Raw genomic sequence first — 26,419 nt, 5'->3', positions numbered from 1 at the left:
TGTCTTTTTGGAAGGCCTGTTTTGTGTTTATCCTGTAATGAGTGCCACAGAGAGCAGGGACTGACGGAGCTAGAACAGGGAGAGGACACGCGTCATCAGTAACCACCAGTGAGCACCAGTTCTCGGGGCTAAAGAAACACCAGAGTCAGGGAGCTCTCCCCCTGCTTCACATGCTCATACTGTTTTTATACTATTTCATCAGTTCTGCTCTAATTACTACTTATGATGTTATTTATTTAATATTTTTCCTAAGTTAACTCTTCACACTTAAAAATATTTTAACCTCACATACAACAGTAACCAAGGAATAGTGGGTTTAATGTTTTGGGTCCCCCACCCCCCAAAAAACAAACATTAACAATGCATAACAATACATTAACTATAACATGCCAACAATATACTTATCCACAGACCACCTAATATCACCTCAGCAGCACAGGGCATGCCACACATTAAGCAAAACCAATAAAGCAATAAAGTCTGCTCTTTCAGAATTTGGAAAAGCAAGTGGAGCCTCAGAGAGGTGAGGGATCCCTCAAAGATCACCTGGGCCTAGGACCAAGGCCAGTGCAACCTCCACTGTCTGAACACTGGTGCCCAACCTTGCCAGCTCTCCTTTGGAGGCTGGCCTCTTCTCCTTCGTACAGGCTGGAGGAGGCAGGCTTTATGCAGGATGTGGGCCTGAGACTGTGTCTGGAAGCTTGTCTAAGTGCTGGACAGACAGAGAGCAGAGGGGCACAGGAGTAATGGAGATGGCACAGGAGAGTGCAGACTGGGGAGTAGGGCAAAGCCACAAAGTGCAGTTGGGTTGTCATTCATTCAGTCACTACACAGATGAGCTATTGTTCATCTACTCTAGGCCTGGTGGGGAGTCAAATAAAGGGCTCCCCTGAAACTAAAGCTAAGACTTCAGAGCACACACAGAGAGTCAGAGGATCTTTAGTTCCCTGCACTGCCTTTACTAAATCTGGCATGTTGCCTTTCTGTTCCTTATTCCCTTCTAAGAACCTGAGATTAAGTGATGTCATTCAGGTCTAACAGTCTAATTTTCATTTCTGAGTAGAAAGTTACAGGAGGAAAGCAGTGTTCAACTGACTCACGCATAATGAGCCTCCATAAAGCTGTCATTAGCCTATAGAGACGTTTCTATAAAATGGAAGGTGGCACGATCCAGTGGTACAAGGCTTGAGGGGTGGACGCCGCCCTTGGATGAAGCTGTAAACGGCAACCCCTGGAAAGATACAGCCTGGACAGGATGAATGGCCAGACCAGCAAACCATGGGATGATTTCAGTGACCATTCATCCTCCTCTTGGCCTGGGTCACTGCAGGGTTCAGTTGCTCCACCATACTTGGCAACCTTAAGCAAGCTCCCTGGGAGAATCCCCGCAGGGTGGAATGCTGTATTGCTAGCAGGACACACTTGCTAACTCAATCCTTATTGCAGCAACCTCTGTGGACACGAGAGGGCAGGCGTTACACAAGTGTGAGTGACAGACACTAATATGTCAGGTCAATCTTTCATCCAAGAGCAAGAATGTTTATTGAAAATGGAACTATGTAGGCCACTCAGAGTTCCGGAACAAAGGTGAACAGCTGGCAAAACACTGGCATCAAGGAAATGAATTTTATCACTTAGAATTTAACATTTTAAAAAGGAGGAAAGTCCTAGGGAAGGGACATAATCCTGAAACATTGCATTGTGAGAACAACAAGTTTTTGACAATGTAAAATAATACTTTTGCTCTTATCAGTCATTTTGGCAGCCAGGCTTTTATTTTAGATCAGGAGAAAATGAAACACTCCAGTACGAGTCAGCCAACAAACACCATTTCATAGTAAGCTTTTTGCTGAACTTAATACAAAGGGACCCTTATAGTTTAAAAATAATCATATTTCAAGACTAAAAAAAACAAAAACATGAATCACAAAATGAACAGAGCCCATCACCTCTCATGCCATTTAGACTTAGTGCTTAGTACAGCCTGGAAAAGTTTATCCTGATTAATTTATCAAATGCACCCATTTACATACCAACTTTTTTTTTTTTTTTTTGTGGGACCCTCGCTGGTGGCCTGGGAACGAACCGGCACTGCAGAGGCTGCGGGCAGCCTCACAGCCCAGCGCTCAACCGCTGCACCACTAGGGAAGGCCCTTACACACCAACATTTGCACAAACTGCTCCAAAGCGCCAAACATCAAACACTCCTTTCCAAAAGGGCCTGATCAGTGTTGACCAGCGACATGAAAACACAGCTCAGGCTTAGTCAAAGGGTCATGATTCTAAAAATAACTGCAGCATTGAGTCACCCCGCCCTCTCGCCATCTCCTCTGCCATGGGAGGAGATGCTGTCTGTAGCACCGTCTCTTAAATCTGGGCTGGATCTGGAACTTGCTTCAGCCAGGGCCAGTTCTGAGTCTAGCCCTCAAGAGACCTTGTATACTGCTTACTCGTCTGTAGCGGTCACTGTCTTTAAATAAACCCCAGCTAGCCAGGTTTCTAGAATAAAAGATTATGCAGTCAACCCAAAGGAGATCAGCTGCTAGCTGGTCTACCCCCAAACCTGTAAGCGGGTTCATCCAAGCTCAGCAGCACTGCCCACCCGGCCCAGAGTAACCACAGATGCAGGAATATGCCCAGCTGAGATGTCTAGAAAGAATCACTGAGCTGACCTGTGTGGACACAAAAGCACTAATAATCATGTTTTCAGCCCCAAATTTTTGGGGGTGATTTAACACAGCTATAGCTAATTGACACACTAATAGTATCCAATTTTATGATTTATTTTGCTTTTGGAATGTCTTACTGCATTTGATTTAAAGGAGATGGAGGCAACCCTCTTTCCTTTTAAACCATAAAGTAACCACTTTGCACCATACTCAACCTTTCGCCCAGCTTCTTCCCACTGCAGAAGAATAAACACAGTGTCGCTTCTCAGACTACTGGCAAGGGCCAGTCTGGCTGTGCTGTCTGATCTCTAGGCCAGTCTCATGCAGATCAGTCAATAAACATTTATTAAACACTTACCATATTCCTAGCACTGGGCAGTGGTTTCCAGCCCGGGCAGTGTCAGAATTCCCTCTGTGGCTTTTTCAAAAGACATGCCCAAATTGCCCCCTCCTCTTCTCCCCTCTGCATCTCCACCGCTACCTGACTGGAAGGTTGCCATCTGTAACCCAAGACTCTTCTGCCTCACTCTAAGCCAAGGAGGCCTGGGGGCTCCCTGTTACCCCCAGGACAAAATGCCACATTCATTTGTTCCACCTTCTTTTTGCTGCACTTGGTTTTCCCAACCTCAAGAATGGCATTTCCTGGCTTCTGTTCCTGCCAAGATGCTAACTGATAGCAATCAATCTCTGTTTCCCCTTCCCATGATGATTCTTTCACCAAATAAGTATTGAGCATGTTTCTGCCTAATCCTGCCATAGGAATGCAGTCAATGGAGAATTAGCATTAATATATATTCAAGAACATCCATCTTGCAGTAGCCACTGAAGAAATGAGGTGTCATAAAGGTTCTGTATATAAAGAAGAGGGGTTTATATTCACTCGGCATCCTGTTATCCACATAAAAGTGAAATTTTTCTCCCTCAATTAATTATCGTATTTACTTTAGATTACTTGTTTACTGTTTGCCTTTCCATCTATCCTGCCGCTTGTACGTAGGACTTTTTCTGTCTGTTCACTCAGCACCAAGAAAATGTTTTGACACAGTAGGTGCTCAATAAATAATTGTTGAATCTAAGGATGCAAGAGAAGATGGTTGTGACTAACCTTTACTATGCACCATAACCTTGCTTTAGAAGGACAGATAACAGCATTTCATTTTTCCAAAAAGAACACCTAGGTGCGTTATTTTTTAAAAAAATATTTAGATATTTAAAGTTAATACATGGCATTGCCAGGAATAAATGTAAGACTGACTGTCCACAAATGCCTTTGCCACTAGCCCCCACGCCTGACAAATGTGATGGGAACAGATAAGTTGTCCGGCAAATGTGACAACACACACACACACAGTGAAGCAAATGTGGCAGAAGCGATTAAACAGAGAGTGAGTCACAAGAGTTGCATGTTCAGACAGGGTGGAGGTGGAGAAAATCACTTAATGACCAGTTAATCAAGAAAAGTATGTAAAGTAAGGTGGGATTTCTGGAGAAATAGAAGCTTCCGGAGCTAGGTGGAGGGAGATGATCAAGACATAAATTTCTTTTCCCATGCTTCTCCTTTTTAAAAGCAGATGTGTATTTTGGCATGTATTAACTTGCGGATTGTTTGTATATACTTTAGCTTTATGACCAAAGAAAAAAACATGGCCTGAAATTAATAAGAGTAATTACGGTACATTAAAAAATTTACAACGTACATGATTAGGTAGATGATTTTATAACCTATGAAAGTAGTAACATTATGGATGATGGAGACTCCACTGAATTTTCTTGGGACTTTGGGACTGTTCTTTTATCTTCCTGGGCACCTACTTTCAAGTATTTGAAACATACTTTCAAGTATTTGAACAATAAAGACCTACTTTAAAGTATTTGAACAGTAAAGACAGTGTACAAACTCTTTGTCCCCCCAGACAAGAAGGGTTATTAGGTCTCAGTGGGTGGGCTTGGACCTGGTCTGTGAGGATCACCTCTGTGCTTGTCCCAAATACAACAGCCCAGGTCAGCTGAGCCACAGGTTTCATGGATGGGCACTTAGGAATGTGCATTTTCAGCAAGTGCCACTGGAAATTTTAAGTGGGTGGGTGTGGGGTGGTGATGGGATACCTGGATGTAATGCCAAGTGAGCACACTTGTGTGCTTCAATGCATGCCAGAGAGCCTCATAGATAATTAAACTTCAAGCCACGGCCTAAAAGGATCGTCATTACTGGAATCCTCAATTAAAACACTTTGAATAGGCTCCAGCTGTTGTTCCCACGCAAGCCCTCCACCCACCCAGCAGGCTGGGAGGCCCTTTGAGCTCATGGCTCCTTTAGTTCTAACTATTCAACTTAAATGCAAACGCAACTATTTCTGAAAACAACAAAACTGTATTTATGATCAGACATGTTAGATTGGAACCTCAGTTCCCGACTCCTCAGTCTGGTTTTGAGCATGTTCAACTTCTCTGAACCTGTTTATTTGAAAAATGCAGATACAATAGCCTCCTTGTTAGTGTTTAATGAAAATTAAATGACATCATCCATGCCAAGTGTTTGGCACAAGGTCAGGCTCATAACTGAACAGATATTAGGTGGGTATTTTTTCTTTATTTCAATAGAAAGTTGAGTACAAACGTTTAGGGTAAGTTTCCGTGACTTACCCTAAACTTGCTAATTCTCATAAAATGAGTTAGGTCTTACTAGTGTCATTTATAATCAGGGAGGCAACAAAGGATTAATTAATTTCAAGGTCTGAGTGGGATGCTGAACAAACAGGTTTGTATCTATGATGTCTTTAGAACAATTTCCCAACATCTTGAACTCCTGTTTTCTAACCAAGGATATAAAGGGAAAAGCAGAAAACTAGGAGGTTCTGATGGAGACTGATCTCTTAGGCAACTTCTTCCCCCCTACCCCGCCCCCTCCTTTCCACCCCTGCCACTCTCCCTCCCATGCAGTTCCCATCCCATCCTAAACACTGGATATGTATTATGCCCAACCTACAACTAACTTTATGTATAATGGTGAATGATTGAATAGTTTTTCCCTAAGATTAGGAACTAGGAATTCCATGTCACTTCTAGTCTATGTTCACCTGGAGGGCTTACCCAAGGCATTCACGCAAGAAAACATCAAAGACATAAAAGAACAAGTAAAACTGTCCTTAGTCAGAGATGGCATGATTGTATATAGAAAAACCTAAAGAAATGACAAAAACCTATTAGAACTGATAAATGAATTTAGAAAGGTCTCTGATAAAAAAATACATAAAAATCAGATGTCTATATTGTGGTGGTTTTTAAATTTTCACCAGTACTTTGACACTCTTTCCTGTAGATGGAAGATACAAATTTCCTTTATTTGAATGTATCATAATAACATGCTTCTAAATGAATAGAATGTGGTGGAAGTATAGTGACTTCTGAGACTAGGTCACAATAGACTTTGTTGTTTCTGCCTTCTTCTTTTGATCACCCCGTCTAGGGGCAGCTAGGCGCCTTGTCACGAGGACACCAGAGCGGTCCTGTGGACACGAGGTGGAGGGAGCCAGTTTGCCGGCCCTGCTTTTCCCACCATGTAAGTGAGTCATTTCCAACATTAAATTGTCAGAGATTTCAGGCCCTGATTCTTCCAGCTGAAGACCCATATATGGCGGAGCCATCTGTAATGTGCGTTGTGCTAATTCCTGATCCACAGACTCCATGAGATACTAAATGATAACTCTTTCAAGTCACTAATTTTTGGTCATGTGTTTTATAGCCATAGATAACTATACAAACAATTACCTATTGGGAAAAGGAATAAAAAATTCTGATTATAGTAGCATCAATATTTATTTAGGATTCAAATGAATGAAAGGTATGTGAGATACACATGCTAAAAACCATCCAACATTGCTGAAACTAAGGAAAGCCTAAATAAATACACTATATTCATGGGTTGGAAGACAGTATTACTGATGTGTTGATTTTCTCCAAATTGATTGAAAGATTCACTGCACTTGAAATCAGTAGACCTTCATGCACAGGTCTTCACTACCTTTTCAGTGCTGTCATTCACTGTGAGATTTCTCTTAACTTACTCCCTTGGCTTTTAACTTGTAGGGCCAAAGCCAGTAGGTGGCTGTGTGCAGTAGTGCAGGGCTTTTATCTTCCCTAGCCTTATCAGTTGTTAAGTAGATGCTGGCTATTCAAAATACTTCTTGTGAAGAATGAAAAGCTTCTAGAACAAGGTTATCCAGGGCCACCTTTCTTAGTTTCCAGTGCCTCAGGCAAGGATTTTTTTCAGGGTCAATACAGGGCCTCCCCGGTGGTGCAGCAGTTGAGCGCTGGGTTGCGAAGCTGCCCGCAGCCTCTGCAGTGCTGGTTCGTTCCCCAGCTGCTCCAGGGCCACCGGAGGAGGGTCCCATATGGCGTGCAGACCTCTCCTACCGCCCACTGCTCCCCTTAGCAGTGTACTTAGGTCCTTCTGCCTGCTCTGCTCCCTGCTCTGGCTCTGGTGAATTCTCTCATCCCAGCGCGCTTCTGATTATACCCAGTGTTTGTATAAACAAACAAACAAACAAATCTTAAAAAAAAATCTACTTAAAAAAAAAAGAAATGTATTACAAAATTCATGGGCCCGTGTGAGGTATAGTGATTTATCAATGAGGATACAGAATAATAGCTACATAAAAGGGCTAACCTATTTGTCTATTGTCCAATCAGTGCCTATGAAGATTCTTTATAATGTCTGGTACCATCTCTTTGTATTCTTTATCATGACATGCGTTGTTCCTGGCTAATTTTAGATCTCCCACCATGAGAAGAAGGAAACATTACAGTAATAACAAAGACTTGATTCTCTGTAAGAGAAACCCTGTACTGAGACAACACAGATCTGATTGCCTCTGCTGTCCCCTAAGTGTTTATTTAATGAGTCTGCAACCTCCATCATTCCTGTGAATACTGGTTTCTTATGACTCAGAGATGATTACTGCGCTTTTTAAATGATGGCTACTGTGCTTTTTAAATGATGGCTATTACCCAGAATGTTAAGAAAAATATGAAGAATAATTTATTTTCTGGTCATTAAAGTTACCTTCAGAAATTTATATCATGATATACATGTACTGCTTTCCTAGCTGTGACTCCTCTTGGACTCCTTATGTATGTAATATGCATTTCTAGGATGTATTCTCCTTCCATGCTCTCTACACCCCTACCTTCCACACGCCCCCACCTATGGGCCAAATAGATGAGCAGAATCAGAAGAGCCCAATTGTACAAGGTATTTCTGTCCAGTTTAAGACTGACTCAAAACAGTAGGAAATCACCTCATCGACTGGAGGCATAAGAGCTACTGAAATGTTCTCAAAAGCACTTGTAGGGGTCAGGTTGGTCCTCCCCAGAGGACTATGGAACATATGCAGTGCACCTAGAGTGAAATTCACTTTCATCTCCCTGTGGCCCTGGGGTGCTGTAGAAGGGAGGTGCACAGCTCTGAAGCTCAGGTGCACAGATGTGCTTAAGCTCTAGGGTAAGGGGGCCCTCTAATAGCCTAGGGCCCAGACATACTGTGTCTCTTTCCAACATTCTTTCAACTCAACCATGGGGGAAAAAAAATCCACAATGAGGACCAGCAGAAAAGATCTCAGGAGGACCTTCCCAGAGGCTTGAGTCACAGAACAACCCATGGTAACCTGTTGAATCCATGTGTGTGTGTGTGGGGGGTGAAGCATCCCCCAAACAGATACAGGAACAGCACCCACAGTGGCCCCTACCTCTTGGATGGTTCTGCCACCCTAGTTGGTCTTGGAAAGAAATTTAGAAAGTTTCTAGAATGGTGCTTCCTACATTAGACACACATGGGATATGGGCCATGGCCAGGCACCCCAGGACTCTGAGCTTGGCTGGCCTTAGGCTGACAGAAGGCAACTTAGGAAATTCTCAGGAAGGATCTCAAAGCTGAAACCTCCTGGGCTTGGGTCTCAGGGTGTAATATACTGAGGTTATTATCAGCATGCAGAATGCTTCTGACTTTCTTAGGACATGTCTTGTTAGCACCTTCAGATGAAATAACTTCTCCAAAGATGCAGCACATTCCTACTCTAAAACAGACTAAAAACGACTGAACCTGGCTGCTCTTCTTTCCATCTTTGGCTATGCATGTGTTTCTCTTCACCAACCTTCTCCCTTTGTAAAGCACAGGAGGCAGCTCTCCTCCCAAGGCTGCAGCCTGTGACTATGCTGGCCTCTCGTTTAACAAAAGTGTCCTTTCAGGGACAGCTCTTTCTGCCGGCTTGTGTCTGTGCAGGCATCCTTTTCCTTTTTATAGTAAACCTGCCCTTTTGGATAAAAAATAGAAAAAGACTGATACTATGAATATACCAACTCATCTTAAATTTTTTTGGGGGGTTAAGATGGGGTTATTATATTGTTTCCTGTTTTTAGGGAGTCAGTTGGGACTTCATCAACCCAGAGCATGGGATTGGCTTGGAAAAGTCTGGGTGTGCTGGAGGAAGGACTTCCGTATTACTGATGAGTGTAACGTGAGGATGACTATGATTCTTCTATTGCCCTGTGCTAGCTAGAGTTCACATTCTGCTAGTGCCCTTCAGATAATTCTTACTTGGTAACTAACCCTCAAGAATCCTGGTGAGGACAACAGGAACACGCAGAAAATCATGATGTGCTACAGCTATTCTGCATCGTTTTTGACACTTGGGTTTCTTCTTGAGGATGGATATCAACCCACACATTGCTTGACCATCTACAGAATAGTCTGTTTTGAGTTGCCTGGATTATTCCATCAGCCTTCTTCATGTTTGGTTGGCAGCCTCTCTTGTCCTCTCAGGGGCCAGATAATTTGAAAATGCGTATCTATTTATGTCATTCCACTTGTCACATTAATGGTCTTAAATTGCCCTTTATTTCCTCTCTCTGACTTTCTCCACACTTGCCTACTGACCTTGACACATGCTGTTTGTGCCACATGGAATATTCTACCACCCCCTTGTTCCCATTAGCCTGGCTAATTTAGACTTATGTTTTATGCCTCAACTTAAGTTTTACTTTCTCATAGAAGCTATCTCATCCCTAAGTTGTCTTTCTTATTATTAAACGAATCACACTTTATTATTGTTGCTTTTTTTATGTGTCTCTATTTATCATCAGAATGCAAATTTTGTTAGAGTAATGACTGTACCTGTCCTATATACCATTGTAAATACTTTGTGTAGCAGAAAAATTAGTAGAGAATTGTTGATGAATGAGCAAATTATATGTTTGCAATTTGACAAAAGTAAGCACTGTGTTTGCCTCATATTACAGATAACTTGAGGTTTACCAGTTAGCAGCTGTCCAAATGCTACCATTTTCCTTTTTGGAAACCTCAGAAGAAAATGTCTTTGTGTCATGAAGCTTCAATGTTTGTTATGACAATTATCTTGGTGGTCACTTCTGTAGAATTGGGGAGGGGGCCAGGATGTATTATAAAAGCATAGGAAAGTGAGTGTGCAGTCTTCAGGGGTGTCTGTTTAATGGTGGCATCTGCTGTGCCTCAGTTATCATCATCTTTTACATTTGCCTCAGCTGAGTCACAACTTGGTCCCATCTCAGCAATTCTTAATATCCTTGTCTGCACCATGAAGAGTCACCAGGACCTGCCCCCTCAAATACAAAACTAATGCCTCCTAATTTACTCACTCTCCCTTGGCACTTCTCCACCAAAGAAAAACCACAGACTACACAGTTTTGTTCTGGAATCAATAGCTCACAGGGCATGAAATTCATGGAAAAGTTTGATTCTGTATCTTTTGGGTGAATTCATGTGGTTGATACCTTAAAATTTGTTATTTGTAATATAATAAGACAATATTTTTCATGTTTGCTGTTGACAACAAAGCTGTCAAGTAAGAGTAAATATCATATTGTTCTCCTGGCTCCTATGAAAATATCTCAGGAAAAATAAGTATCTTGTTTCTTTCAATTTAACAGCCCTACCACCTTTATTATATATATACCTATCTATACATCCATTCTGGAAGGATTTTATACAAATACTAACAGGGTTCCAAAAGTCATAGGAAATTCCTCCAAGCCCTTCCCATTACAACTGTTGGGATCTAGGACTGTCGAGAGGACAGAACAGCACTCTGAAGATGGTCAAAGCAGAGCAGCTAATGCCTGAGCACTGAGTTTTTATCACATATAACAAGAAAACTACAAATATTTAGCTGGTCTCAGTTTCTTCCAGCTCTTAAATTTTAGTCTAAAGGAACATATAAGAATCAAAGCACAGTGTAACTCAGAAGTCCCAGTACCCTTCAATACTAAAACAATTAATTATACAAGACAAAGGGAAAATCAAGTGCTCTCAAAGGAGGATCAGGCCCCAAGGATAGAAAAGTATCAGTTTATACCCCCAGCTGAATTTGAGATAGGGCAGTATTAACACTATCAGGAACAGTAATTCCATAAGAAGCAAGATCTGCAAAGGTAGCTAGACTTGGAAGGTTGGTCAACCACCCAGTAAGGTACATATAGGTCATTTAAGGTCAAAAGTGTCCATGTGGCATCCACGGTGGACTCTTCGATGATTAGTAAAAATTGTTCCCTTGATGTTTCCTAAAGAGGTTGCACAGTTGCAATTGAGGGGCAATTCTAGCCAGTTCACATGCTTTGTTGGGTTCACACAGTGGGTTTTGTTTTTAAATCCAGATGTCTATTCTGCCAAGGGAGCTGAGCAGCTGGTTCCTTCCATTGGGTCATGGGTCATGTGTTGGCTACTGTTGTTTTCACTTCTGTTTTCTTATCCCAACCTCCCCCCCCTTATTCATTATTATTATATCACCTGCCTCTTTCTCTATAAACACCATCCTTCCCATCCAACTCTACCTACTCAAGTTCTACTCATCATTCATGGTACATTTCATATGACAACTCTCTTTCCTGTTGCCCAAATCAGATGTAAGTTCTTTCTCTTTTGAATATTCATTGAATTTCTTACACTTCTTTTGTAGCATATACAGTAGCCAATAATAATGTTCTTATCTGTACTGAACTTATCTCTTGTAAGATTTATAAGCCCCCACATTTGTTCACCCATTCTTTCAGCAAACATCTATTGAGTACTAGATGCCACACACCAGATTAAGTGTTGTGGATATTGTAATGAATAAGAGAAACAGAGATAGGCCCTATTGAGAGCAGGATCTGTTCACTCATCTTGGCTTCCACTGTGGAGCCTAGGAAAGAACCTATCTTATTGCTCAGTTGACATTTATCAGAGAATTTTGGCAACCCTTTTAACTTAGTGTATGCCAGTCTGCTAAATTAAAGCATTAGCGATAGACCTCTTCAGAAAAGCCTCATGAAATAAAGGTACACTAATGTATATTAACCACTAAGTATGTCTTCTCCCATTCCACTTTTAATTATCATGGCTTTATCCTGAAATAGTGCTCAAAGGATTCAGAGGTCCCTCTGTCAATGTATTTACCTGGGTAACTGCTGAAAGACTGGCGAATACTACTGGTGCTTTTATCTTTGATGTTGAAGTCCCAGTGTTTATATATCCGGAGCATGGCTGCATATGTGTACCAGCTGGAGTGAGCAAAATAGATGTTCTCAAATCCGGGAAGAACCTATAGCCAGAGTCACAGCAAATGATACACAGTAAACAACACAAAAGACTCCAAGGATGCTTTTAGGGATTATGTCAATTCAGGTTGATCACTAAATTTACTTCTAAAAATATATCCAGGGAGTCCAGCATTAACCTTTAATGTTACAAGACATAAAGACTCTATCCTAGCATCCAAAATGGAAAACTCTGGAAGGTGGAAGTGACAGGTACATACAACAGGAAAGAATAGTGGAAGAAACAGATAGCGTCATCTACATCCATTTCTTTCCATTAGTTCATCCCAGTCCTTACCTCCTATGACAGCAATAGTCAGGGTGGTGAGGGGCTGGCCAACTTGGCTGATGTATAGAAAAGGTCTGTGTGGACCAGAACAAGGAGACAGAGAAAAGCTGTTGTGTATGTCTCACCTTAATAAGAGCGGAGCAATGTCCCATGTCCCATCTCTTAAAAACCTTCAGGCTGGAGTTTTTTGTTGGAGAAAGTGAGGGAATCAGGTCCAACAGATCTCCAACAGCATTCAGAAACTGAATCTGGAATAAGGTCATGGGCTAGGAAAGACAAGCCTGCACTTAACATTGACTTGCGACAGTCAGGTATCATTTTCTATTTTTCCACTTCTTAGAGACCCATTAGATTACTCCTTTGTGAAGGGACCCTAAAATAACAGATGCCCTAGATATTACAGTAGCTTATAAAATAACTCGCTTATAAGAGATGGTTTAGCATGTTTTGATATCCGCAGATTTTGGAATTGTCTCCTAAGAGAGTAAAACAAATGGCATTTATTTGCATTTGTCTACAGTTCTTTCAGTTTCAGTACTAATGATATTTCAGGTCAAGCAATTCTTTTTTCTGGGAGGGGACTGTGCGTTATATGGTATTTAGTAGCAAACCTGGCCCAGACCTAGGAGATAGCAGTAGTGCCTGCCAGTTTGGTCAACTAAATATGTCTCCAGACCTTGCCAAATAGCACCTAGAGGGAAATCACCCCCAGTTGGAAATTACTGTTTTATGGCATAAATACTCAACTCAGATGTTTTGGATTTTGATTATGTTTTGACACAACAGCATTAACACTGAAACAGTGATTAGACTTGGACATGAATTTGGTGCTAACCAGAGGGCATTGCTCCCCGAAGAGTTGCTCCAACAAAGGAGCCTGAGGCCAGGAGACTTATTAGTGAGGAGACTATTTAGTGAACTGGATCTTAGGCAGATGCGGAGAGAAGGCAAACAATTTTAACCAAAGAACAAGAACAAAAATAAAAGCAAAACATCCAACCCAAGTTTGTACTTATACAAATATTCTCTTTGGTTTGTTTTTTGAATAAGGAGCACACTCATTGTTCAAGAATTCTAATGGTTCTTTTGAATTTTCAGTGAATTCCATAAAACTTTCAAGAGAAAATTACGGTCTATTCAAGTGTATGCATGTGTGTTTTGTGGAGAATGGAAAGCACAGGACTTAACCACGTAGCCATTTGCTTTAACGATCATACTGATCATACCATCTAAATCACCACTTTTATTAAGTTAAACACCATACTTCATACCAGGTTCCTTAACCTACTCCAGAGCACAGTATTATGAAGGCTGTTGAAAAAACTCAGAAGCAAATTGGTTTGTGTATTCAGCTTGAATTTTATATAAGGAGTGTGCCCTAGATCAGACAGTTCTTGTGTGCAAGGAATTTAGACTCTAGATCTAATTTCATCTGCTTCTCAATTGGAATGCTATTTTAAAGATAACTTCCAGTATTGGTACAATGCCTTATAAATTCTAAGTAGCTTCTTTGAAATCTTACCTTTCTCCCTTCTAATATCGCCTTCTTCCTTGACCCTATATACAGCCCATCTAACTGTGCCATAACATAGCCTGTATGTCTCCAAAATGGATCATCCTTGGACTTTTTTATCTTATCCCGGGTCCACTGATCTTGCTTCCTGGAAGAGAAAATTACATTTGTATGTACTAGAAGTTGGTATGGTTACCCATCCAAAGTTTAATTAAACCTATGCATGTAGAGATTATATAGATAGATATTTTGATGCTAGTACAATTTAAATTCTCCATCTTGGAACTTTGAAAGGCTATCAGGGCAGGGCCTCCCCGGTGGCGCAGCGGTTGAGCTCTGGGTTGCGAAGCTGCCCGCGGCCTCTGCGGCGCCAGTTCGATCCCTGGTTGCTCCCCGGCCACCGGAGGAGGGTCCCACATGGCGCGCAGACCTCTCCTGCAGCCCGCTGCTCCCCTCAGCAGTGTACTTCGTCAGTCTGCCTGTTCTGTTCTCCGCTCTGGCTCTGGTGAATTCTCTCACCCTCCCGCACTTCTGACTGTACCCAGTACATGTATAAACAAAAACAAACAAACAAAAAAATAAATAAATAAAAAACATGCCTCTAAAAAAAAAAAAAAAAAAAAGGCTATCAGGGCAAACCCTAAATCATCTACCATTTCTCTCTTAGACTATGGGCTTTTCCTTAATAACTTTCTCCATGTTCTCTCTAGAACCAAGCATAGGTATAATATTTACCTACTTGTGATACTGAGACCTAAGGAAGTCAAAAGTACACCATCCAGATGAATTTAATGTAAACTCATAATGTTGCTCTAGGTAAGGACAAGTTGATTACTGTCGCTTTTGCATGTAAAAGTTGTAACGTTCAACAACAGGGAGAAAAAAACTCCAAAGGGACAGAGCAGTTCATATAGATTTCTGTTTCTTTCTTTCCTTTTTTTTTAAAGATTTATTTATTTATTTATCCAAGCACTGGGATACAGTCAGAAGCATGGGAGGGTGAGAGAATTCACCAAAGCCAGAGAGGAGAGCAGAACAGGCAGAGTGACGAAGTACACTGCTGAGGGGAGAAGTGAGTGGCAGGAGAGGTTTGTGCAGCCGAGGATCGAACCGGCACTGCAGAGCTTCGCAGCCCAGCACTCAACTGCTGCGCCACCGGGGAGGCCCTAGATTTCTGTTTCTTTCAGATGTTTTCATAGTTTATGGTTTTTTCTATTTCAGGTATTACTCATAACTACCTCAACACTTCTGTCCTAGCATGCTTAGCAAAAAGTCTTGTCCTTTCATTTTGTCTTTCCTCTTTTAGTTTTCTGCACTGTATAGGGGATGATTTGACTTAACTGAGTGCTGAAAGCTATTTCCGTCCAGGCTGTCTGCAGACCCGTCTTAGAACATAGTATTATCGCTTCATGGAATCTGGACTAATGGTTTATGCCTCTGCAGGGCTTTCACACTCGAGGAAGAGGTTGCTTAGTATATGATTTAGAGGGCCAAACCAAGAGCCCTTGCTTCTTCCCCCAAATGATCTGTCATTCCACAGCTATGAAACATATTTCTGAATATTGAGAATTATGAGTTTCAGATAATTTTATTAAAGTTAAACATTTCTCAGGGAATGTAAAGAATTATGACTTTAGATATTACTTAACACGCTGCAGCTAGGATGAATCACCAGGCCCATGAAAAGTAAGCAACTTAAAGAGGGAAAAGCAGTAATCCCTGCAGGAATAGGGGCCTCCAGGTAGAAGCAATCAGAGGGCTGACTCCACCTGCCTCACACTGGTGGCGTCTTCCCATAGCTTTGTTAGCAAGAGAGAATGTCATGTTCACCCTAGCCTTCGAAAGAGCCCAAATTAAAGGACATGTCTGCAAACAGTTTTCGCATCATTACAAATTCCTCCAAAGTCCTGCCTAATAGATAAAACTTGACAAAGGGAAAACTGCTGCTTGAAATGACAGATTTGCAACTGCAATAACGATTAGAAGAGGAAAGTTATTGTACATACTCCAAAAACTCCTGCACTTTATCCACGATGGATGATTTCTTAATCAGCTGGGGGTAGAGGTTTGTGAAGTGGTCATACATTTGTCTGAAATGATAGATGAAAATTATCACATTTTAATTTTCTCATATATTTTCATCACCGTAAATGATCCAATCCTGTGGCTAGCTGGAAACGTTCCCTATTGCAACCCTTGCCTACTATCTTTTTTAATAGAGCAAATACACAATTTAAAATTGAGACATATTTCCTATGGACTGAAAAGCATTGGATATAGCAAGCACCCAACTTACTAAATCATTATATTTTGTCATATTTGCCACATATATTTTTAAAAAAGAAATAAAACATTAGAGTTAAGGCTCCTCAGTACACGAATTCCCATCCCATCTCCCCAGAGGTAATTACAACCTTGAATCAAGTGATTTATTATCCTCATGCATGTTTGTACATCATCACTACATTATATATTTAAATAATACATAAATATATATTATTTTATTTTAGAAAAATATAAATGTGATTATACTATAATTCTACCTTGATTATTTCTCTCAACATGACATTTTTCTTCTTATTTTTTTTCTTTCAACACAACATTTTAAAAGAAATCTCTATGCTAACATACGCAGATGTATTCTTAGATGTATTCTTTTCCTCCACTGAAATAAGAACACGTGTGCATTCCCATGGGTGACATTTAACTGTTGTTTTTTTTTCACTCTCATAATGCAACTTCAAACATTTTGTTTGTCTTCTTTTACACATTTGCAAAATACACACACACACACACATATAACAGGAGAATGCTGGGGTGAATATTCTGTATAATGTTACTTGATATGGCCAAAACACATTCCACAGTGAGTGTACTGGTTTACCTTCACACCACTCACATTAGGACTTCTTGCTCCACAGAATCACTGACACCTGATACTGTCAGACTTTAATTTTTGACAGTTTGATGGGACACTCATTTTTTAATAACCCTTCCCCCAGGATTATTGGCTATTTTGAATTTTTTATCTTAAAATTTACTTTTAAAAAGTTAAATGTGTCTCATAGGCTATGCAGTAAACTTTTAAAAAAAAACAAAACTGAGGTATAATGGACATATGTTGGGTCAGTTTAAGGTGTACAACATGTAGGTTGCTTCCTGTTATAAGTGCAGTATGATTACCTCCATAGGGTTAGCTGACATGTGTATCATGCCACGTAACTATCATTTCTTTTTTGTGGTAAGAAAAATTAAGACCTAGTCTCTTAGCAACTTCGAAGTTTATAATAGTGTTGTTGTCTATAATCACTATGCTTTGTATTAGACCTCCAGGACTTATTCATCTACTAGTTGCAAGTTTGCACCTTGAAACTACATCTGCCCAGTTAAATGTCATTACTTGATGAAAGTAATCCATTTACATTTATTGATTTTAATATGCTTGGATTTATTTCTAAATCTTTTTTATCACTTACCATTCCTTTCTGTGTCACTGCCTTTTATGTTTTCCTAATTTAGATAACTTTTATTATCCTTCTTTTTACTTCTGCTGATTTAGAAGCTGTAAAATGTATACCTATTCTTTTAGTGATCATTACAATTTTTTTAAATATTCATAACTATGCATTTTTCATAAAACCTAAATGAACTATATATCTCCTCCTACAAGCATAATGCCTATTTTAGCAAGCTCTCGCTGCCCACTGAAACCCCCTATCATGTTACTGGTCAAAGATTTCATTCTAACTTGTTAATTAAATTATTTCTATTTAAAATTCTTTTCTATTTTAACTTTTACAATAAAATTTATCAACTGGATGATTCAAATGGTAAAAAAAAAAAATCTGTTAGTTATTTTCTGCTGTTGTCAATGAAAAGCATGCTGTCAGAGTAGCTGAGATTCCTTTGCAGTCAGTGTCTTTTCTTTCTGATTGCTTTTAAGATTATTGTCTTTATCCTGACTTTTCTGTAGTTTCACCCACTAATGGTCTTCCAATTAAGAACTTGTATCTTTTGGGCCTCCCCTGGTGGTGCAGCGGTTGAGCACTGGGCTGCGAAGCTGCCCGCAGCCTCTGCAGCGCCGGTTCGATCCCCGGCCGCCAGGTGAGGGTCCCACATGACGCAACAGACCTCTCCTGTCTCGCCCGCTGCTCCCCTCAGCAGTGTACTTCGTCAGTCTGCCTGTTCTGTTCCCGGCTCTGGTGAACTCTCTCACCCTCCCGCGCTTCTGACTGTACCCAGTGCTTGAATAAACAAATAAACAAACAAACAAATAAATAAATCTTAAAAAAAAAAAAAACTTATGTCTTTCAAATTTGATAAAACCTCAGTCATCACCCTGTTAACTGACCTACAATTTCTACTAGTCTCTTTTTCTAGGATTCTATGGACATGTTGGAGTTTCTCCATCAAACTTTTACCTAACAACTCTCACAATTTTTACCTCTTCATCTCTTTGGGCAGTATATTATGTCAATTACTCAATACTAATTTATAATTAGAATTGTTTTTGTGATTGTTCCCCTATTTAACATAGTTTTAAAAATTAATTTCCATGATTTTTACTTATTTCAAACTGGTTCTTTTAAATTATCTTATTTCATCCTGTTTTCTTATCGCTTGCTTTTTGTTTCATAAATTCGAGTTTCCTTTCATTTATGACTTAGTGTGCCCTAAGCATATTTGTTAAAACATCCTACAAAATTATTCTGCAGTGTATTAACATTATTGATTTTGTTGACTATTTTACTTAGCATTTAATTTGAGTACTTTTGAACTTTGGTGTACAGGCACTTTTGTTTATATTCTCTTGTTTCCACTCCACTTCTCTCAGTTTTCTTTGAGGGCCTCAATTGGATCCAAGAATGTTTACAATGCTGAGCTCTCCGTGTCAGTAAAAAACATCAAATGAGGGCCTCCCTGGTGGCACAAGGGGTTAAGCACCACACTATGAAGCAATCCTCAGCCTCTGCAGCATGAATTCATCCCCAGCTAGCCAGGGAGCTACCCACATGGCAAGGCAGACCTCTTCTGTCTCACCTGCTGCACCCCTTAGCAGTGTATTTCAATCAAGCTGCCTGTTCTGTTCCCCACTCTGTCTCTGGTGGTTCATCTCTCTCTCTCTCTCTCTCTCTCTCTCTCTCTCTCTCTCTCTCTCTCACACACACACACACACACACACACACACACACACCGCCTGTCTGGCCTGTGCCCCAGCTCTTGTATGCGTAAATAAATATTTTTTTTTTTAAAAAAGCATCAAATGAAAGGAAAAACAAAGAGTAAACTTTCAGGCCAGAGGGTACAAGGGGCTCACAATTAGATGTACCCACTTTGCTCCCAACTTGGAGCAAATGATATAGAAAGTGAACACCGAAGCAATATAGTTGGCCTTCCCAATAAGACCGAATAACACTTGAACCTGCACAAGACAAATGAGATGTTGGACCTGCTGCAGCAGGAGAAACAACAACACTGCTGTGGGTGAAGGAACGATGTGTTGAGTTAGAGCAGAGGTGGAACAGAGGTTGAGCAACCAAGAACAAACCATCCACGTGCTGGATCCATTGCAGACATAGCTGCAAAATTCCTTAGAAAAGGAAAGTCCCTCAAGGCCACTGTAATCCCTGCTTCTTAGGGAATCCAGAGGAGGCACTTCATCCTTTGAAAATTGAGGTATCCTTTAGCTCTTTCTAGACTGAAATTTACAAAAATGAAAATTGTGTTATTGCTAGTTAGGTGGACAACTTTGAGTTTCTATTTCATAGTTCCTGAATCCAATAAACTTCATTGTGGGTCAGCATCTCCTTCTAATTATTCCCGAATATATTTAAACAAATTATTGCATTTAAATTTTGTTTACATATCTTTTATGCTGTCCCATCTATGCTACTATTAAGTGGGTCACTTTCCCTTGCTACCACCTCTAATTGTTTTAACTTCCTAAGTCAGAGACCCTACTGGCCTCCTTTAGTATTTACCATAGCGATTAATTATTTGCATGTATGTGCACCCATGTGCTTGTAACTATAACTAGATAGCCTAGTTACTAACCCTAGGTCCCAGGAACTAGCTTTGTGGCCTTTGGCTAGCTATTTAACCTTTCTGCCCAAGTTTTCACATCAAAATATGAGGATAATAGGGTAAATTAAATAACATGTAAAATGCTTTGAATAGTGTCTAGGATGTTTTAAATACTATATTAGGTGCTAGTCATCACCTCATCATCACCAACATGATCACCACCACCATTTTGTGATTCATATCAAGTTCCATGTAGTTACTAGTGATTGGATCATGTGACATCTTTGAGGGTAGGACCGTGTCTTACTTTGCTTTTCCCATAGCCTTGAACTGAAATAATTTTCAGTTTCTAACATCAAAAGGAGTAAGTTGGGGGTGTGGAGGAGATTCTTGAGGTGTTTCTTGGTGGTAGGTCAAGCACAAAAATGCATGGTCTTTGACTACTTTCTTGTGCTCTAGTCTTACTAGACCCTCTTTTCATCATAGTTTGAGCAATTATTGTGTCAATGTATTAACTAAAATGGAGTCCTCTGTGAAGGAGTACTCAGTAATGAACTTACCCTCTCCTCTCCCTCCATTCTCAGAGCCTAGTAGAAGGCCATGGAACAGGTGTTTGTTGCACTGCATTAACTCACTAAACTAGCTAATTCCAGAGGAGGTCATTTTAGCAGCTGCCCCAGCAACACAAAAGATCAACCACTTCATTAACAACTAGAGCAGATCACACCTCCCCCATCATCATTCTTTCCAGGAAGATTTCATGACTCATTAAAAATCAATCTATGACTATTTATCAGTTTTTATATCATTAGTGAGACATTAGAGACTGCATTTGCAACTCTCAGGGAGCCACCCCACAGAGTGGGGTGGAAAGACGCTCCATTTGGCCAAGGCTCTATGCATTACATGGAAATATGTACCTCACACTCTGATTCATCTCCAATAGAATAAGACTGACAACAGGATTCAATTAAACCTAGTCAGTATGTAATTAAGTGACTGCTGGGGGAAGAAGCCCTATGCCAGGTTTTTAGAGAATATATAGATGAGTAAGATAGGGACCCTGCCCTCCAGGAACAAAAGATGGTGGAAGGACCATGGTGAGTTGGAGTTTAGTTCTGTGGCAATGGAACAGAAAGGGCTTCATCAGGAAGGTAGATCTGAGACGGCTCCTGGAGGTAGAGCAATAGTTTGATAGGTGGAGTTGGGAGAGGCAGCATCTGGCTGTCAGGAATTTGGGGCTCTAATTATTGCTTGGAAGGGGTTGAGTGAGAGGCTGCAGATATTCAGGCCCCCAGAGTCCATCAGAACTCAACATCCTGCAGTACATGAATCAGGGGACTAGCCTGGGTGGGGGCAATGGAAGAAGGAGAAAAGAAAGAGGGAATGGGCAAGACAGTGAGAGAAGCCTCTGGAATTATCTAGTGCCTTCTCTAAGCTGAACTGCATGTGGCAGCTGCTACCACTATGATGAGATCACTCTGCAAGGGCAGTGCAGGTAGATGGCCTGAAGCTTCCTGATAATCTGCAAAGGACTGAGCCCAAGGTCAGATCTGGAGAGTGTTGTAAAAGTTCAAGAAGCAACAAGTTACTGAAAACCTGAAAGGAAATGATGGACTGGGGTGTGTGTGTGTGTGTGTGTGTGTGTTTCATTAGGTCTTTCAAGCATTTCATAGGTTGGAAAGAGAAATGATATATTCCCAGATGATCTAACCAATCTCTTGATCTGAATCTCCCCATCACTTATCTCAGAATATCCATTCCCTGGCACACCTCCTCTCCCTAAGGGTCAGGAGAATATAAGGCACTCCACTCCATTTTAGATGGGGTTCTGCAGGAAACAGTGGCAGCCCTGCACTTCCCACTGCTCTTAGCAGCTGCCTGAGCATCTGTGCAAGTGGAGAGAAAAGGAGGTGTCTCTCTGGGCCACTGGCACAAACTCACTGTCTCAGCCCAGGCTCGAAAGCCCTTGGTCTGTCGGATCATACTTTGCAAAGTACCCCTAACTAACAGTCCCTGGCAGAATATATCTTAAGTTGATAAAATGTTTTGTGTGTGAAGATCCTCTGACTTGGACAATTGCCCATGGGTGGTCAAAAACCCACCAACCATCCTGGCCAGTGATGTTTGTTCCTTCTCCGCGATTGGTGGAGTTTCCAGACCAGTGGAACAGCCACTTCCAGATGGTGGACAGTTAAATTCTCTGGCTTAGCCTCAGAGGATGTCAAATAGCTTTGCTCAGCGGGTGCCCCACTGCCTCTCCCCACTCTGTGAAGATGGTGGTGGGCTGCGCTGCTGGGTGCTGTTGATGCTGGCCTTGGTGTTGCATGTGGTCCTGCAGCTGCAACCCATGAGCCCTTCCAGCATCCCCTCTGCCCTGTCTCCCTGCCGGAGCTCTTGCCACTGTGAGCCCAGCTTCTTGACTCCATTTGGCAAATCTCCTTCCTTCAAATTAAACTCCTGGGCATTGGAGTGTGGAATAGGCCTTCAGCCTCTGGACCATTCAGAAAAGGAGGAAGGAAATCAGTAGCCTCCTTCCTCACCTCCCTTTTCCCCAGTCCTTTGCCAGGGATCTGTTGTAAACATCCTGGGTCCCATTCCACTGTTCTGAGCTGAGCAAGACACAGAGCAGGTCCCTTAAACACAAGCTGATTCCCCTACCTACTTGATTTTTCAGTAATGGAATTAGAATGACAATCTCTGAAAGTAGCCTGTGGGAAATGCCTTTCTAAGGAAGCTTTGGTTGTAATTCCTCCTCCTCTTCGCTTTTCTTTCTTTTCTTTTTGCCCTCTCCTCTTTCTCTTTTCCCTCCTCCTCCTTCACATATCAAATACCGCTTTTTCTTCCATGTACACCCTTCAGGTCTCTACCACCTACTTTCCTGTTCAGCAGCTTCTCCTGCCAGTAACCAAGTGTTTGCAGAGCACAGGTCCTCCCGGACTCTTGGTACCATGAGCCTGGGGGAGAATTACCTTCATCATCAAGGCTAGACAATTTATCTTTCAAAATCAAGCAACCTTGGAGCACTCTACACTTAGAGTAGAGAGTGGCAGCTGGGGGTGGGCTTCTATCCAGAGCCTTCCATTGTACAACCCCCCCTTTGCCTTTTTTTTTTTTTTTTTTTTTGGTGAAGAACTGGTGAAGTTTTTATGAAACCCACAGAAGTAAAAGCCATATTGTGAGGGGATAGGGATAGAGCCGCTAAGGAGTGGGAACCAGGCCACTAAGGAAAGGGGGCACAGAGTTAACAGGGCAGAAAGCAGTGCCAGGCTTGCTGCCAAGTGAGCCCCAGCCACAGGGGCCATCACCAGGGCCACTGGAAAGCTCCGGGGCTGGCACCAGGCGGCCTCTGTGGTGGGGGCTCCACCCACACAGCTGGCACCTTGGTGTCACCAAAGGTCTCATTCATGCAAGTCTCAAAAAAGAGCTGCGGGCTGCTGATGGACTGCACATCTGCCATATCCCCTGCCAGCTGTTCAACTGCTTAAGCCTGTGGCCCACATCCCGGGCAACTTCTTGGGGGGAACTGTAGGTGAGGGACAACTTTTCCTGGAGGGTGCCACTGGACTGATACAGGGAGAAGTTCCTATGACTTTTTGTTTAACCTGTTGTCCTCTGCTTGCTTAATTGAAGCCTCTACTTCCTGCAATTAATTCATTTCAGACTCAGCACCTTTTTTCAGGGCTGTTCTGTGACCTTCTGTCCAGTTGTTCTGTGAGTATTAGGTAGATGGTGAGACTTGTCCCTCCTCTGGATCATTTGCTCCTGAGCTGCCACAACTGGTCAGAAAGGAAGGCAGACCAGTTGTCAAATCCTCAACGCTTTGGTCACAATACAGAAAAAGCTGTTTGTTTGTTTGTTTGTTTGAATCTTCTAATACTGATACACACATGTTGGATTTTCTCTGAAAGGTCATGACAAAAAGGCAAGATACAGAAGGAAACCATTTCTGAAGAGTAGCTAAGTGTCCTCAAGAAATACATTCCAGTAATCTTTAACATAGAAGTATGAAAAGTTATTAACCGAATGAACTTATTAGGATGAATTTATGGATTTTCTTGATAAAATGATAAAAGCACTCAAGGATAGGTCAATGTTCCATATAACAATGAGGGGGAGATGACAAAGCCACCCCCAAAAATGAGAGTTTAAAAACATTATGTTTTTTTGAGACATCAGGATGGCAGAAACTCCATGAAGGTCAGAAGCCACCTTGGTTTCCCCAAGTTCACAAGGAGTGATGGCAATATCCCTGGCAGACACAATGTCCTGACAACACCCTCCCAGATTAGAGTTGCCCCTTCGAACTGCAGTTTCCCCAAATAACCTGCTATGTATATCACGCATGGGTCCTTCTGACATATTTATAGTCACGCAACTTCAGTCTGAATTATTTCTCCAAATTTGGAACTCAATTTAAATAATGTAATCAGAGTCAGTGAATATCGAAGTAGATAAAGATTTGGCGGAAAGGATGAAATCTGCAGAGTTTTACATGCAACTGATAGTTTAGACATGTTTTTACAATCTTACTCAGTTTATAATATTTTGTGCATAACTGAGTAATATACTATTAAGGGGAATTGGAAGGAATGGTGGCAAACATTTGGTATAAAAGGAAAAACAGGAATTTCTAGTTTAAATAAAGAAGAGGAGTCAGAATCCAATAACTAGTCATTCAACATCCGATGTAATCTCCAGTACTCAAATCAAGACTGCTCTGTGTTTACCATGACACACAGAATGAGGTCTGGCTAATCTAGGTCACAGGATAAAAGAAGGCCGCGTCATCAGAACACTTTTTATATCAAAGGAAAAATAAGGCTAGATTAAATGAGTTGCAACTTCTTCTTAGAGATCTTTTTTCTAAAAGAGAGGTCTCAATTATGTATGATTAACTGCATTCCTGTTATTTCTATAAGACAAGCGAAGCACATAATAATCCATAGACCTGGAAAAAATGTTTATATTAAACATTGAAATTTCAATTTAAAATCTCTTTGCCCTCTTGAAGTTATCATTTTAAGACTGTTGAATTTTACTTTTCATTAAGCTTCTCTGTATTGGAGTTTTCCACCCTTCACTTGCTTTCCACCAGGCAACAAGTGACTAGTAAGATGAACTGGTTTAGCTGACCTTCACAATGGTTTCATGAGAGGGAAAGATTTAAAACAATAAATGCCAGGAGGATTGTAGAGAGCTACAATTGAGACCTTTGTTCCTTCTAGGCAGGTACTGATAATGGGCACAGATGTCACTGGAACAATGTATCAGATTTGAAGGATCTCAGCTACTTTTCAGTTCTAATGTACAATGCCAGGAAGACAAGAGCCCCTTGTGGACAAAGAAAGGGACATGGTGCCCACTAGTTCACCACAATCTGGATACTTACGAGGCAGTGAGGTAGCCCTCTAAGAAGCCAGCCACAAACATGATGATGTCATTGCTCAAGTCCTGAGAACCATACCCTGCTTTGATCTCCAGGACGCCCCAGCCTGTGGTCATCACAGAGTCATTGTAAAAGCCATATGCATCTCCAGTCTTGTCCAGGACGGGCTTGATATGTACAGTCTTTTCCGCAGGCATCCAGTATGCGGTGGCATAGTGGACTTCTAGAAGAAAGGGGATAGGATGCATTGAACTGAGTGACTGATGCATTTTCCTACATAATCAACAATTCCAATGTGTTTGCTTTTAAAGAGTTTCGACATTCTATTATAATTGGGAAATCTGCCAGTATAGTTTGTCCTTTTACAAGTGGGGGAAACCAGAGGAACCCAGATCACACAGACCCAGGTCACAGGTAGGGGTGTAGTTAGAACATTAGAGAGGGGGGCTTAAGGGCACCATCCTGATTGATGGGATTGGGGAAAGGCCAGAGCTGGAGTTCTCCCCACCTCTTCAGCCAACCAAGGATATGGGGTTCATTTCCCTGGTCAGGAAGGTCTTCTATTCCCCTTGGCAGCTGTGCCATAGAAACCATATTCTTTGTCCTTATCCTTCTCTCTTGCTCAGTTCATGACTTTGATTCCTTCCTGACATTTGGACTCTTATTATATAGAAAAAGGAAACTAACACCTGGCATCACCTCAGATTCTTGATACTATTATGAATTTGCCCTCCCCCATCCTATACTTGTCTTTGTCTTATTTACCTCATTCCTTCTACCCATAATCTGGATCGCCACTCAGTACCACCTTCTTAAGGATCTGTTCCATCCTAGATCCTCTTGCACCCCAACACACTGTCTCTGCAGTGCCTCCCACCCCTTTGGTATGTGTATGAGCATCTTCCATCTCATAGCTAAGAGCAAACCAACCG

The 26,419-nt window shown here is 41.4% G+C and overlaps 1 protein-coding gene across 1 annotated transcript in view; it reads right to left on the bottom strand.

The window, feature by feature from the left end:
- The window catches only part of PLBD1 (phospholipase B domain containing 1), a gene marked incomplete at both ends in the record, with an annotated part of 46,082 nt that overhangs the window by 6,160 nt on the left and 13,503 nt on the right, over positions 1-26,419 (bottom strand). Inside the window, 5 exons of the mRNA XM_084254775.1 lie at positions 12,133-12,277; positions 12,687-12,827; positions 14,084-14,222; positions 16,081-16,164; positions 25,491-25,710. Coding sequence (XP_084110901.1) covers positions 12,133-12,277; positions 12,687-12,827; positions 14,084-14,222; positions 16,081-16,164; positions 25,491-25,710 — 729 coding nt within the window. The remainder of the gene's footprint in view (positions 1-12,132; positions 12,278-12,686; positions 12,828-14,083; positions 14,223-16,080; positions 16,165-25,490; positions 25,711-26,419) is intronic.

This window comes from Talpa europaea, assembly GCF_964194135.1.
Source record: "Talpa europaea genome assembly, chromosome: 15".
In the NCBI taxonomy this organism is placed as follows: domain Eukaryota; kingdom Metazoa; phylum Chordata; class Mammalia; order Eulipotyphla; family Talpidae; genus Talpa; species Talpa europaea.
This window is presented reverse-complemented; position numbering and strand designations above follow the sequence as displayed.